The sequence below is a fragment of the Macrotis lagotis genome, chromosome 5 (assembly GCF_037893015.1).
Source record: "Macrotis lagotis isolate mMagLag1 chromosome 5, bilby.v1.9.chrom.fasta, whole genome shotgun sequence".
Lineage (NCBI taxonomy): Eukaryota > Metazoa > Chordata > Mammalia > Peramelemorphia > Peramelidae > Macrotis > Macrotis lagotis.
Window position 1 is genome coordinate 139,479,837 of NC_133662.1, and position 15,865 is coordinate 139,495,701.

The window sequence follows — 15,865 nt, forward strand, 5'->3', positions numbered from 1 at the left end:
GGTGATGATATAGTCACAGTGATCTTATGCATTTTATGGTTCTATATGTTGCAGGAATCCTAATAACTGAATATTCACTCTTAGCTATAAAATTGCCCAGGAATCTGTTTTTAGCTTTTATTTATGAAGTTTAGAGCTATATCTCCTACAAAAAAAGACCAGCCAATTCCTTGGATCTATTCCATCAAAATAATTCTTTCCCATGAAAGAAAAGAACAGAATGAAAAGTAGACTAGCACAGATGACTAACATGTTTGCTTGCCAAAATGATTCCATCATTTAATCCCTGAGTTCACAAAATGAATGATAAAGTCAACATTGCAGAATAAAAAATACTAGATTGATTCAATTTTAAATGGGAAAAAAACCCACAAAATTTAATCTCCTATAGCCAAGCTATACCAGGGAAGTTAGAATATGAATTCAAATAGACATCCTTTATTATGATAACATGGTAAAGTAGGCAGATTATAGCCTGAGGAATATATGGGTTCAAATCCCACTTCTGACACTAGCAATGTGACCTTGGGGAACACTTCTCAAACAAGAAAGCACTATTAAATGCCAGCTACTACAATCTGATGACCTGAAAGCAGTTCTCAAATTTCTCAATCTAGTAATAGGTTTTAGTCAACCATTTAATACAATGTGAGGAATGCAGCAAGTAATTTTCCTTTATCATTCAACAATCATCAAGATGTAGATGGTACTTTACAGTCATAAAATTTGCTTACATTATCAGATTTGATCTTTACAACACTCTGTGGGCAGGTGTTTATATTTTCATTTAACAGATGAAAAAATTGATGTTCAGAAAAGCCATATGATTTGCCCTAGGCAATCCTATCTCTCAGAAGTAAATGGTACAATCCAAAACAATTTTACTAGGATTCTAGCTCCATATCTGCTTTAATTTTAGAAATCTTTTAGAGCCTTTTCATCAATGATGAGAAAGAGCCTGCAGGCAACAAGAGATTGAGCATGCCAATGTGCCAAGTAACCACTGGCAGCCTTCCACATGCTCAGTGTTCTCATTCTATGTGATGCCAAAAGGTCTCTAGAATAGCAAAAAATCAAAATCAGGTCAGTTATTAAGACAAACTGAATTACAGTTTTGCATTTTAGGCTGCAAATTTCCTAACCTAGTTTTGTATGACTGCTACTATATTGAATCTCTAATTTTATAATAATAATAATAATAATAATAATAATAATAATAATAAGTAGCATTTTATGCAGCATTTTAAGGGATACACAACAAAGAGCAAAATTATCCTGATTACTTACACTCAAGAAGAAGTGGTATATATATATGAATGAGTATGTGAAATCAGTTTATGCCTATGTCAACAGATACCACAGTTGAACCTGAGGGTAATCTAGAGGCTAATGCTATGGGGATTGCCCCAAGAGGCAACTAAGCAAATCTAACAGCTTCCTATTTTGAATGATTCTTATGCTACATAAAATCAGTTATTTCTTAATGCTGGTATGCAAAATATATATTAACCAACTTTCAACAGGTTTGGGCAACATAAAGCAGTTCATACTTATCTTCATTCATGAATTTTTATTAATAGTTATACTATTTACAAGGTTATTTGAAGGAAAAGCAGTTTGTCAACAATATAACTGCAATTTATTAGTTTATTTAATTTTAACATGAGGAACAATTATCTATGAAAACACACCTCAAAGTAGGAACAGTAAAAACATTTTTTTAAGGTTTTTGCAAGGCAAATGGGGTTCAGAGCCTTGCCCACATCCACACAGCTAGGTAAAAATATTCTTCATCCAAAAAAGAAATCTTTAAAAATGTTAAATGGAACCAAAAAAGTAAACTAGATATATTAGTTACATTAAATTTCTTGATCTTAATGCAAAAATGATATATGTGCATGTGTGCATGTGTATATATTTCTAAAGATTAAATTTGTATCTTCCTCTTTTTTAGGATGAAATTTAAAAAGACTAAATCATGTTTCAAAGGGGAAAGATTGAGGAAAATTAACTTCTTGAATCTTTCTTGATAACTAAATTTCTTGATGGAAGTAGAGGTCCTGCCTTTTCTCTTTTGTATGTGTCTTCTGAAGATTTAGAACAAGATATTTAAGGAAAAATGATAACTTGTGGAAACCCTAAGTGCTCCAACAGCATTTAACAATGTCAAGAGAACAAGAGGAAGACTCCTGATAGCAAATTTCTGAGAGAGTACAGACAAGAGCTGTACAGGAAAAGAGGGTTCATTTGGGTTGCAATCTGCATTACTGGAAGTAAATCCATGAATGAGATAAAAGATTTATTAAAGTTACCTCTCCATATCAAATAAAGTAGGGGTGTACACATACACAGCTATATAGTTAGGAGATAATCTGTCTGGGGCAGCTAGGTGGTGCAGTGGATAGAGCACCGGCCCTGGAGTCAGGAGTACCTGAGTTCAAATTCGACCTCAGACACTTAATAATTACCTAGCTGTGTGGCCTTGGGCAAGCCACTTAACCACATTGCCTTGCAGAAAACTAAAAAAAAAAACAAAAAAAACCCCAAAAGATAATCTGTCTGAAACCCCATGAGCCATCTCTTACTTCTTGCATCTTCTCTCCAATCCTCCTCAACCCTTCCCCTCAAGTACCACTCTAGAACTAAAAAGGGTATAGTAACCTTTCATTGTGTTCTCTGAAATAGCTGTTACATAGTTTCATTTTACTTTCATTTTAAACTTTTTCTTTTTTCACCACTTCAATCTTCTGGCAGGCTCAATTCATAAGACATTGGCCACTTTTTTTAGTGCCTCATACTCCTTGACTGACTGACCATATTGGGGAGGTTTGGAATACTCCTACAAGGTTCATTCAATCCATACTTATCATCCAATCAAGAAGCCAGGAGTTATTATATAGGGACCCCCTTTTTGAAATTTAGTTTCCCCTCACAGTCTGTCTCTACCTTAATTCATCTCATACAAAGGAACTACACATAGAAAAGAATATATCTTCAATCTTGTCATCTCATAGAAATGTGTCACTCCCATGTTCATGAATGCCAAAATTGCTTTATCTGATATTTTTTCTCTCATATTTCCCTCTGCCTTTCAATCCCTAATCCTGTTTCAACTCCTCACCATGACCACCAAACCCTTGACACTCTAGTTCTTTCCAGGGTCACACAGCCCTGAATACACTACCCTCTCCTCCCTTCCCCATGTCAACCACTCGGTGAATCTAATTCTGTCCTATCCTCTACACTTGAATCCCTCAGTCCCTTAATCCTATTGAAAAGCTTGCCTTTCCAAGCTCAAAGCTTGGAAGATTCCTATCATCCACTGCATTCATTCCTACTTCTGGGTTGCTGAATACAATTGGAGAAAATCAAGAAACCGTGATGACTGGATTCACTAAAAATTTATGTCAAATAATTTCAAGGGATGTCTGACTGTGGTAAGTTATATTTTTGATGTCTCCTGATAGTTTCACAATCCCACTTACTACAACAGCATTTCCAAATCTTCTCAATTCCTCTCCTATGCCCCAAATGGCTGCTTTATATATTTTATTGAAAAAATTGGGGTCACTCACTATGACTTCCCTCTTTTCTCATCTTTCTCATCTCATACCTCTCAGAAACCATCTGTCACTATTGTCTTCTTCACCCAAAGTTGACATGAAAAATTGAAAATGGTTTTTACCTTGCCAAAGCAGACGCCCTTAAACAAGCACAAGTGATTCCATTCCATTTAGTCTTCTCCCAACAGGTGCCCCCTCTATCATCATCACTTTCTCATTCATCTCTAATCTTTCTCTACTGATCTACTTGACTGTCCACTGATACCCACATTTCCTCTACACTCCCCAAATCAGCCATTAAATCCATCCTTGGGAGCTATTAGTCATTGGTAGCTATTATCTTTTATCTTTCTCCTTCATTTTGTAGTTGAATTCTTGAGAAAACTGTCTATGTAGGTTGTCTTTCTCAATCCACCTTCACCTATCTGAAGCCTCTGATATTGTTGAGCACCCTCTTCCCCTAGTTCTCTCTTCTCAAAGTTTTTGCTAGATTATTGTCTCCTAGTTCTCCTTTTCCTCTCCTTTGATGGCTCTTGATCCAGGTCCCCTCCAGTAATCATTGCTTTCTCCTTTGCCCTCTGCTTTTCTCCTATCATATCTCAATGACCTCATCAGCTTCCAATGGATTCAATTATAATGTCTACAAAGATGACTCTCAGGGTCTATTTATCCAGGCCTATTGATCTCTATTAATATTCAGTCTTTTATCTCTATGTACATATTAGAAATCCTGAACTAGCTATCTCCCAAAGAGACCCTGAGCTCAACATGTCCAAGCAAGGGTATTTAGTTCATAACCTCAAGGGCAGCCTTAACTCTTCACTCTAAAACTTCTCCATCATTCAATCTTTTGCCAAATCCTGCAGATTCTTTCTTTAACATTTCTCCTCTATGTCTCTTTCTTTCCTTAGTCCTGTAGGCTCTAATCAACTCAAGACCAGATTACTGCAATAGAACTCTCCCCATCTGAAGCGCCTCCTCACACCATTCCATCATCTACTCAGTCAACAAACTGATCTTCCTAAAGCCCAGGTCTGATTACATGATTCCTCTTTTCAAAAAACTCCTGTGGTTTTCCTACCACCTCCAGGACCAAATAAAAAAAGCTATAATTGGTTTTTAAAGCCTCTAACAACCTGGTCCCCTTCTATCTTTTCAGTCATATTTTTCTCCCTTCCCTGTTTGTTCATTCATTTATTGATTCATTCAATAAATGTTCATAAAGTACCCAACGGACACTGTTCTGAGTGCTGGGGATTCAAAAGGAGACAAAAGACAATCCCTGCCCTCGATGAGCTTACATTCTTTAAAAGTCAGCAAGAATTCTTGCCGGTCCTCATATAAAATGCCATCTCCCCACTCCATTCTTTGACCTCGGCTGCCTACCGTGCCTAGAATCACTCTGCTCTCACCCATACCTTGTGGCTGTCCTTGCTTTCTTCAAGACTTCAGCTCAAATCCTACCTTCTTCCACCATGCTCAGGCCATCCTCTTTACACCTGAACTTTCAGAACCTTTCCTCTGAGACAGCCTCCACTTTACATACATACTCTCCCTCCATTAGAATTTTCCCTTCCTCTGGTCAGGCCTGGTTTTTTCCTTTTTATCTCCAGAACAAAGATCTCCAAATATCTGCACCTGACAACGAGCACTGATTAATACTTGCTGAGTTTTAAAACAGTTCTTAAGTTAACCACATGTAAAATTCTAAGACATTTATAAATATTATTTTGGTTTTTCTTTTGGGGTGCTTTCAACATAGACTAATAAATCTAATTCTGTCCCATCCTCTACACTTGAATCCCTCAGTCCCTTAATCCTATTGAAAAGCTTGCCTTTCCAAGCTCAAGGCTTGGAAGACTCCTATCATCCACTGCATTCATTCCTACTTCCAAGCTGTTGAATACAACTGGAGAAAATCAAGAAACCATGATGATTGGATTTACTAAAAATTTATGTCAAATGATTTCAAGGGATGTCTGAGTGTGGCAAGTTATACTTTTGATGTCTCCTGATTGCTTCACAATCCCACTTCCTATCCTCTCTCTGTCTCCTTTTCTCTCGTTAGGATAAGAAAGAAACAGGTGTTTCAGGGTCATATTTCTCCCATTTAATGTTCGAATCCTATCATGATTAAGTATGAGCATACACTAATTGAAATGGGGGGAAATGGTCATATAAAAGAATACAAAGAAATCTTTTCAACTATAAGGGGAAGCAGTAGAAATACAACCTACACAGGTTATAGGATACAAAATCAGATTAAAAACTTGAATCAAAAGACCCATGTGAGAATAAGAAGAATCCTATACAATCTACAATGTCACTTCTAAACAATTACTTTACATTTGTCAGGAAAAATGATTTTCTTTTCAGAGCATATTACAATGATTCTATCAAGGTACATTTTATTAAAGGCATTTTGTAAACACCAGCCTAAAAATGTAAAGTTCTGGGTTTTGCAAGAGGTTGTGAGTCATCACCATGTATAAAAAATAAACAAAAGAAAAAAAAAGCAAAGATGTAACTTCTGGACAACTGAATTTACAGTCTTTCAAATTGGGATTAAAAAGTTCTCTGAAGCTTCCTATTTCAATAGATATTGCATTCTAGAATATGACTAATTGATGTGATTAGAAATTTTCTAATTTCTAGTTTTTAATTCTAACAATGATATAGCAAGTCCCAAGGGAATTGTGCCTTAACTATACCAAATGTTTTCTTGGGTCCACAGAACTTTGAATCAATAGGTAAGCTGATCTACACAAGAACAAAGCAGTCAGACTAAATCACAGAAATGGACTAGTTGCTTCTTTAATAACAAGGTGCTATGCTGAGCAAATATGAATATAGACCTAACTGAAGATTTCCTAAAGAACACAAAGAGGGCAGGAAGCAAAAATATTTCATTAACATTTATTATTTTTGGATCATAAAACAATATGTTTTCTTCAGATAGGCCATCTTTGTTATACATTGTGGTATATCTCTCCGTCAAAAATCACTCTAAGATACATGTAAAATAAAATTTCTAAAATTTATATGGACTAAAAGAATTCCTTGGAAAGAGTAAAATAATAAGACATTATAAAGGAAAATTATTTGTACACATTTCTTCTCTTGAGGTATATCTTTAAATTGGCAGAAGCCTTAGCAGTGCAAATATTACTAAAGATTCCTATGAAAAAGAAATAAAAGGAATTTTAAAAATCCTATTGACCAATAAAGTCTCAGTCACATATATTAGCATCAGTGTCACCATTTAAAAATCTTATATAAGAAACTGGCCCTAAGGACAATTTAGTATTAACAAGCAAAATTTCATGTTTCTTCAATTTTGTATATTCCAACAAAATATGACTTGAAAAATTTCAGAAAGCTCCCTCTAGTAAATATATACATGTGCAGACAAAGTAGCATTGTATTTTATCTGGTATGATTTCAATGGAAAACTCTTAGTTGTCTTATAAATGCCTTCAAATGAAGAGTGCTACTATTTTCTAGAGAAATTCATGGTTTTAAAAATTTTTTTTGTTCAATATCACTGTTTAGCATGGTTTTAAATATAGAGCTTATATCAGATTGCTTTCTGTCAGGGGGAGGGGAGAGGGAAGGAAGGAAGGGAGAAAAATTATAAAACTCAAAACCTTGCAAAATAAAAGATTGGTACTCTATTGATTATAGAAATTTCAATCAAATTTACCCCCAAAAAAGTTTAAATGAAAGATTTTTTCCCCAGCATTTGGAATCTTAAATTTAATTTAAAAATAAACTCCCCAAAGTGGTTTCAAGAGGGCATGAGATGAAGAAGGGAGGATATAAGAAGTCTTAACATTTCTACTTCTTCATTGTAGTAAGCATGATAAAAATATTTAAGGCTTTATATTACTTCCTGAGGTAAAACAAACTTGCCTCAAACATATATTCTACAAGAATTAGCTAGATCTTTGACAAAAATCCTGAATCTTGAATAAAATGGCAATGAATAGCAGTAGCAAATATTATTATCAAACAAATTCCTTACTTTAGTAATCAGTTTTTTTCTGTTGACAAGAGGAAAACTCTTTTGGGCCTCAGGGTATTAGTTCAACAAATTAGGGTAAAGCCAATGGCACAATGGTTGCACAAACACAATATTCTAAGGGTTTTAAACTAAATTTACTGATTTGTGTCAATTAAAATACTGAGAATTTTTGTTGTTCACTTGTTTTGGGTGTGTCTGACTCTTCAAGGTTCCACGTTGGGTTTTCTTGGAAAGGATACTGGAGTGGCTTGCCATTTCCTTCTCTGGTTCACTTTACAAATAAGGCTATTAGGGTTAAAGTGATTTGCTCAGTGTCTGAAGTCAGATTTGAACTCCTAAATGTTTTCCTGCCTCCAGGGCTAGCACCTTATGTACTATATCCTGTAATACCTTGTAATGTTCAACTGAATATGAAGGGAGAGGTCTGGATATATACATAGTTAACAAAGATTAAGCTAACCCATATATTCTTTCCTGGTAGAGTAATTCCACCAGTTATATCTCCTAAAATTACCTGTAGAAAGTATGATGCTCCACACACACTTTCCATAACCTTTTAGCAGCCCGGTGGTTTGGCAGTTTGAACCCAATGGTGCTCTCAAACTGTTCCAGCTGGAATGAATCCACAAAACAAATTAGCACATTTAAAAGTTCATCACTGACCAGTACCAGGGCATCTACGTTCCTAACAGTAGTAATTCTCCTTGCTTGAGAAAGGGAAAGAAAGTTTCCAACATGCTGAGCAGTAGTACTGACACAGACGGAAGTCATATGCACTGCAGTAACAACAGAATGTTCTATCTTCATAGACATAAATCTACTCAAAGAAGCTTATTATATTTCAATGTTCCCTGAAGTTATTCATCCTTCTGCATTATATTGTAATATTACTTTCTTATTCATTTCTTTTTTAATTATAGGAATGGATTTAGAGAAAGGATTGGAAAAAATCATTTTAGGGAAATAACCAACTGTCAAATCATTAGATTTAAATTACTGTAAGAAAGACATCAATTTAAATATAAAGAACATGTTTACTACAAAAGCAATTAAAATGGAGAAATATTGAATAAACTGATTAAGAAACACTAAGGAAAACTGACTCCACACTGCTCACCTCTGCTGGTCTGACTTTAATGTAGAAGTTACTGCGCTTGTAGGAAATTTTCAGGATTTTAGGCCAGGCAAATCGATTAATTCTGAGTCTGTCTTTATAAATAAGCAGCCCATTAGCACATACACCCAGCTTGATGTCCACACCTTCTGAGTCCTACCGAATACAAATTATAAAATGCTGGTTAATAATAGCAACAACCACATGGCAAAGAATTGGAAATAAAATAAATGTCTTTCAATTGGGGAATGGCTTAGCCAACTGTGGTCTATGTATGTCATGGAACTTAGAAACTTAGAACTTAGAAACCAGGAAGGATGGGGAATTCAGGGAAGCCTGGAGGGATTTGCATGAACTGATGCTGAGTTCACAAGATGAGCAGAACTAGAAAAACACTGTACACTCTAACAGCAACATGGGGGTGATGATCAACCTTGATGGAATTGCTCATTCCATCAGTGCAACAATCAGGGACAATTTGGGGCTGTCTGCAATGAAGAATACCATCTGTATCCAAAGAAAGAACTGTGGAGTTTGAACAAAGACCAAGGACTATTACCTTTAATTTAGAAAAAAACCTGATATTTTATTGTCTGATCTTGCTATGTCTTATACTTTATGGTTCTTCCTTAAGGATATGATTTCTCTCTCATCACATTCAATTTGAATCGATGTATACCATGGAAACAATGTAAAGACTGGCAAATTGCCTTCTGTGGGGGGGGGGGGGATGTAAGATTAGGGGGAAAACTGTAAAACTCAAAATAAATAAAATCTTTTAAAAAATAATAACAACCACAACAAAAATAGGAAGAACAAATAATAATAGCCAGCATTGATAGTGTGTTTTTTACAAAGTGGTTTGCATATGTTACATCATTTAGATACATGGTCAGTTGTTAACTAATTCTCTTAAAGTCAAGAACAGAAATAGTGATTTTTATAGATTTTACCTTTAAATAACAGTAAAAGCAGAAAAATAGGTTGAAATCATAGAAAACATGGCATACCCTAGAATTTATCCATTTTCAAGGATCATATTTTATTTTTCAAAGAACTGTTGTATGTAATCTTAGGTTTCAGTACTTTTTAAGAGGCATATGGTGAGTGAATTATTGAACTCATTTATAAAGGTTAAGAAGGCATGAAATGGGGAGGAGGAAGGTTAAGGAGAATAGAACTAGATTTTTCATGAGAAGGGATAAGAAAATAAAATGCATGTTCTGTTGTAATATATACTAGTCCTCAGTGGCAGGATGGCAAAAAGGACACTTGGTAGTCCAGTTTCTGAATTCAGTCATTTTGGCAGAGTTTTTAGTGTCTTTTTTTTAAACTATCAATGAATCATTTTGGCTGACAGGTATGGGATGATCTCAGTATTACATTCTTCAAAAGCAAACATTCATTCCAAACCTCCCTTCAAGGCAAGCTGAGAGTTGAAATTTCCCCTAGTGTGATGGAATCCCCAAATCCTTCCAAGAAGGTCACCAGTAATAGTGTTGACATTCACTTGACATTACAAGATTCCTTTGGCTGGCACATTTTAAAGGATTGAAAACTATTTCTTGAATTCACCAATAATGGCTTCCCTCTAAGGCTTTTGCTTGGAAAAGAAGGCAAACTGAAATAACTATCAGTCACAAAGATTTAAAGGTACCAAAGAAATTAAGTTAAAAATGAACACCATGGAATTGTATTGTATGAGATACAAGATGTACAATCCTGTAAATACATCACTCATTAATACTTCAAGAGACTTAGATTTCATTAAAAAAGTATAAACTGAAGCTAATTACCTAGAGCCATCACATATTCAAAATCAGTTAGTGACATGATATATGTTGTTACTGAACAAAATGAATGCAAAATGAAATGAATCCCAAAACCATCACTAGTATCAATCTTAATCCAATAAATTAAAATCCATACTTTAACCTGGTATAGAAAGTTTTTTTACAATGTTTGTTTTAAAATAAATGTAGTAGTACAGAATTTCATGACTCTTGATTGCCAAATGTTTTCTCTTCTGTAATTATACTTCTGTAATTCATGTGTGTATTACAAAATGCACTAAACCATCCATCTAAATAGTGGGGTTTTTTTTTGGGGGGGGGGGTCTTATCCATATGCTATGTTTTTCACTCTTTTCTGGTAGAGAATCATCAAGAAGTCCTAGAAACACTAGGTGCAGGGATAAGAGAAGACTCTGTACAAAGTTCCTTGGCTCCAAATCAGACTGCCAAAAACTACTCGCTAGGGCCACAAATGTTTTATCTATGTAAATAATAAGTTTTCACTCCTCTTTTTAAGCTCAAATTAAAGGTCTATTTCTTCTTGGGAGCTTTCCCTAGGCTTCTAAACAGAGTCCTGCTGACACAGGCTCCACCATCTATAGTCTCTCATCTCAGCAAGCTCTCTGTTCTGCAATCCTCTAAAGTTTTTTTAAATATAATTTTGTATATTGTTAGATCACAAGCTCCACAACAGTGAAAATTGCATCTTATCAGAACTCCCAATGTCTAACATAAAGCTCTGTATCTAATAAGCATTTAATACATGCTGAATAAAGAGATAAATGTGGTCTCATCACAAATGAGAAAACAATTTTTATAGGAAGGACTGTACTAAACCATTTCCATATGAGTTCAGTATACTGAAGATTTCTGATATGATGTTATTTGACATATTAATAATGGTGATTTGATTTCAGGTCAAGCTTCTTTATTTCTATTGATTTTTTATGGTTCTACAAATATTACTATTGGAAATTAATGAGTGACTTTTGGTAGGAGCAGTTAATGGAAAAGTGAGTAGAAAAATAATTTAATGACCATGAAATATAAAAAGGAGTCCCAAAATCTCCAAAGTATGCATGGTAAGGCAATTCAAGAAACCCATCCCATACATGTTCTTTCCAGTTTCTACAAAGTGAGCCCTAATAGCTATCTATCTACTTGTTTTCTTCACACACCACATGGACTCGATTATTTAAGGAAGAGATAAGTATGAGCTCCCCCTTCCAGATCCAGTATTAACAGGGGATCTAAGAGAGGTGGTCTGCCACAAGGCAAGTAAATTAAATTAGGAATCAAGCCTTTATTTAAGATTCCATCCTTCATATTGCCCTGGCTCAAATGCCTTCTTTTTAGAGAATTTGGGCACAAGGGAGAGAATAAGTATTTTTATAGTATCTACTACTATGCTAAGCACTTTAATTGATTTAGGTCTTTTTTAATTAAAAAAAAGTGCCTGTGAACCCATGATATTGAAATGTTATTTCTTTCAATGACCATAGCATTTAAAGGGAACAGATTACTTTCCTCTTTTTCTTTTACTTTTTGCATTTTATCAGAACATTGCATTTTTCCCAATGTCTAATATAGTCTTCTGCATATAACAGATATTTAATAATGCTAGGACACATCTCTCATTTTTTTCAAAAATGCAAAATTAAAAAGGAAAGAGGTTCTTCCATAGAATTGCAAGTGTAGAATTGGAAGGGATCTTAGATGCCTCCCTAACTTGACAACTGAAAACCTGAGGTAGAGGGAGGTCAAAGAAGTACTAAAAGTGATAGAAAAAAGAATCAAAACCAAGTTCTCTGATCCTGACACCACCATGACACTAACTGAACTCATGATATCCAGAAGCTCTTTGGAGAGCACTGACATCCTTGATACTGATAATATTCATCCTTTGTTCTTTTATCTCATTTTAGAGCAATGTGAGCACTGCTACAGTCAAACTGTGACCTGGGAAAGATCTGAGCTGTAAAAGGCCAAGGTTTCTTGCATCCAGGGCAATCTCTAGTCATCTTGATCCCTATCTGGCCACTAGATCCAGATGGCTCTGAAACAAAATAGCCCCCCCCCTTAAATCCAAACCACTTGCACATCATGGCATCCCTTCCCTGATATCATGATCTTCTTGAAGAATAAAGGACAAACAACAATGACAATAGAACAACGGTAAAGACTGAGGAAATGGCAAAGGCAGAGAGAAACCAGCAGGGATGATGTAAGAGCCAAGGTATAAGAATTTACCAAAAAAGAGAAACAGAATAATGAATTTGGAGGCCAATATAGTGGGGGCTTGTACAAAGGGAACAGATATAGAAGCATTTTAGAGTGGAAAATGCTGACAGAACAAGGGAGAAAAGAAAGGAAAAGAATAAGGTAATCTGGTCCCTTTAAATGCTATGGTCACCCAAAGAAGTACAATTCAATATCCTGGGTTCATAGATAGGTTTTTCAATTAAAAAAAAAAAAGACCTAAATCAATTAAAGTATTTGGCATAGTATTAGGTACTATAAAAATGCTTATTCATTCCCTGTATCCACATTCTCTACAGATGCTTAGGTTATTTTAAAACTCAAATCTTTTGTCTCTTCAAATTAGAGCCCAAGGAATAGGGGTTGTTATACAATAGTGCATACAGTTTCTAAAATAGATTTATGTTGCAAGATAATAGAAAACAGAAATAGATGATGTTGTATACAGATAGATACAATGGACACTGTCAGTTTAACTATGAAATAGTACAACCATTAGGGAAAACAATTTGTAATCCATGTAGGAAAAGTCATTAAACACTTTATGTTCTGTAACCCAAATCCATGACTACTAGCTATGTATCAGAAGAGGAAAGGCAGATGGAAAGGAAGGAAGGGCAGGGAGGAAGGGAGAATGGAGGGGAGAGAGAGAGACACACACACACAGAGAGAGAGAGAGAGAGAGAGAGAGAGAGAGAGAGAAGTATAGCAAGTTTCTTTTTTGTGTGCTTATCAAAAGAATGGGAAAAAAAATATGTACCATATTTCCCCATGTATAAGATGCACCTTTTCTGAAAAATAAAAACTGGGAGCATCTTATATAGTAGTTGTAGATTTTTTTTTACTTGCATTTCCTGCTTTTTGTGCTTGATGACTTTGTGTTCCTTGTTTCAAATTTTTAATGATATATTAGGTTACATTTTGCCACATTCTGCCCAGAAATGGCTCAGAAAAGATTTTCATTCAATGCTGAATTCAAGTCAAAAGTGATCCAGGCTTGCAAAAGTGAATGCAAATCATGCTGCTGAGCATCATTTTGGTCTTCCTCCACCTGAGAAAACAATTCAAGACTGGTTATGAGAAGAAGAAACCCAACTGAAAATGCCCCAGCAGAAAGAGGCCGTGAGAGGCAAGTCAGCCAAATGGCCTGATATAGAGAAGGAGTTGAAGAGATGGATTGAAGAGCAAAGGGTAAGTGGAATTCCTGTGTCCACAAAGATGGTTCCACAGGAAGCCAGAAGAATTGCTGATGAAAAAGGAAGTGACTGATTTCAAAGGAGACACAATAAGTGCTTCAGGTTCGTGAAACAGAATGGACAAAGCATGCATCCATGCACAAGACTTGCCCAACAGATGCCTGAAAGCTACGAGCAGAAGGTCCTTGAATTTCATCATGGATAAAACTTGATATATATAATTTTATGTAATACATTTGTTTTTGAATTTCAGGCCCCAAAATTAAGGTGTGTCTTATACATGAGGAAATATGGTACTTAGTGATTGGGGGTGCAACTGCAAAAGATTTAAGAATGTAATGGAATACCATTGTGCCATTTAGAGAATAAGAAGTATTCAGAGGAACATGAAAACACTTGTATGAAATGATACAAAGTCAAATAAACAGAATCAAGAGACTAATATACACAATACTTTAAATAAAAACAATATGGAAAAGGCAGCCAAACTGTTTCTAATGATCAAGCTTAGATTCAGAGAATAGATGACAAATCACATGGTACATAGTCAATGGGAATAAGGACACAAAATTTAATACATGATTTCAGATAAGGTCATTGTATTTGGTTGGTTTTGCTTCACTGTTTTCTTTATTAGAAGGAAAGGTTCAATGAAGAGCTGGAGGTTAAATACAGAAATACCTTTTTTAGAACATCATATTCATAAAGAAAGTTTTATAAATAAGTTTACAGTACCTTGGCATGATGTAGATCTACACCATACATGGAAAGTCTCTTTGCATTTTCTAAGAACTGAGAATCAGCTTGTGCTGGAGACAAGCCCCTAAAAATCACAAAGAATGATATTATTAATGGGAAAAATGTGAATAAAACACATGACCAAAAATGCTTTTAAATTTTATAGAAATATAGAAAAATCCATGGAACACTATTGCTCTATTAGAAACCAGGAGGGATGGGAATTCAGGGAAGCCTGGAGAGACTTGCATGACCTGATGCTGAGTGAGATGAGTAGAACCAGAAAAACACTGTACACCCTAACAGCAACATGGGGGTGATGATCAACCTTGATGGACTTGCTCATTCCATCAGTGCAACAATCAGGGACAATTTGGGGCTCTCTGCAATGGATAATAACATCTGTATCCAGAGAAACAACTGCAGAGTTTTAACAAAGATTAAGGACTATAACCTTAAATTTAGGAAAAAAAAACTGATACCTTATTGTCTGATCTTGCTATCTCTTATATTTTATGTTTCTTCCTTAAGGATATGATTTCTCTCTCATCACACTCAATTTGGATCAATGTATACCATGGAAACAATGTAAAGACTGACAAATTGCCTTTTGTGGGGGGGGGGGAAGTAAGATTAGGGAAAAAACTGTAAAGCTCAAAATAACTAAAATTTTTTTTTAAAAAAAAAGAAATGTGTATGTACAATATTAACCTAAGGGCAGGGGGATGGGAAGAGAGGGTAGAAGGAAATTATGTAACTTAAAAATATACATATGCATATGCAAGAATGTTGAAAAACTTTCATAACATGGAAAAATAAAATATTAAAAAAAAGAAATAGACAAATCACGTTTTCCCTAAACATTCTTTATTTTTCCTTTTATGGCATCCTACACACGATTTTGATTTTTTGTTTGCTTGTTTTAAAAAAGAGGCCACATGCCCAATTGTCTGAAGAAGCTGTGTTTTAGTATTGTCTTAGGGAAAGCAAAAACCTCATTAAGTTATCTAAGCCCAACTTAATGAACTACTTTTTTTCATTTGTCCCAGGAGAACAAATTCTAAATCCTTAATTATATATTATTTGATTATAATAAAATTATCCATAGATATCTCAAAACAAGGCCAAATTAATTTTTAAACTATAAATAAATTAATGTGGGGATCATTCAAAGTGTG

At 34.9% G+C, this 15,865-nt stretch overlaps 1 protein-coding gene across 13 annotated transcripts in view; it reads right to left on the minus strand.

The window, feature by feature from the left end:
- Positions 1–15,865, minus strand: part of EPB41L2 (erythrocyte membrane protein band 4.1 like 2) — a 262,601-nt gene that overhangs the window by 51,128 nt on the left and 195,608 nt on the right. For all 13 annotated transcript variants that reach the window (XM_074187588.1, XM_074187579.1, XM_074187578.1 and 10 more), the window contains exons 8-10: positions 14,685–14,772; positions 8,705–8,857; positions 8,102–8,199 (exon numbers count right to left, since the gene is read on the minus strand). In XM_074187588.1, coding sequence (XP_074043689.1) covers positions 8,102–8,199; positions 8,705–8,857; positions 14,685–14,772 — 339 coding nt within the window. The remainder of the gene's footprint in view (positions 1–8,101; positions 8,200–8,704; positions 8,858–14,684; positions 14,773–15,865) is intronic.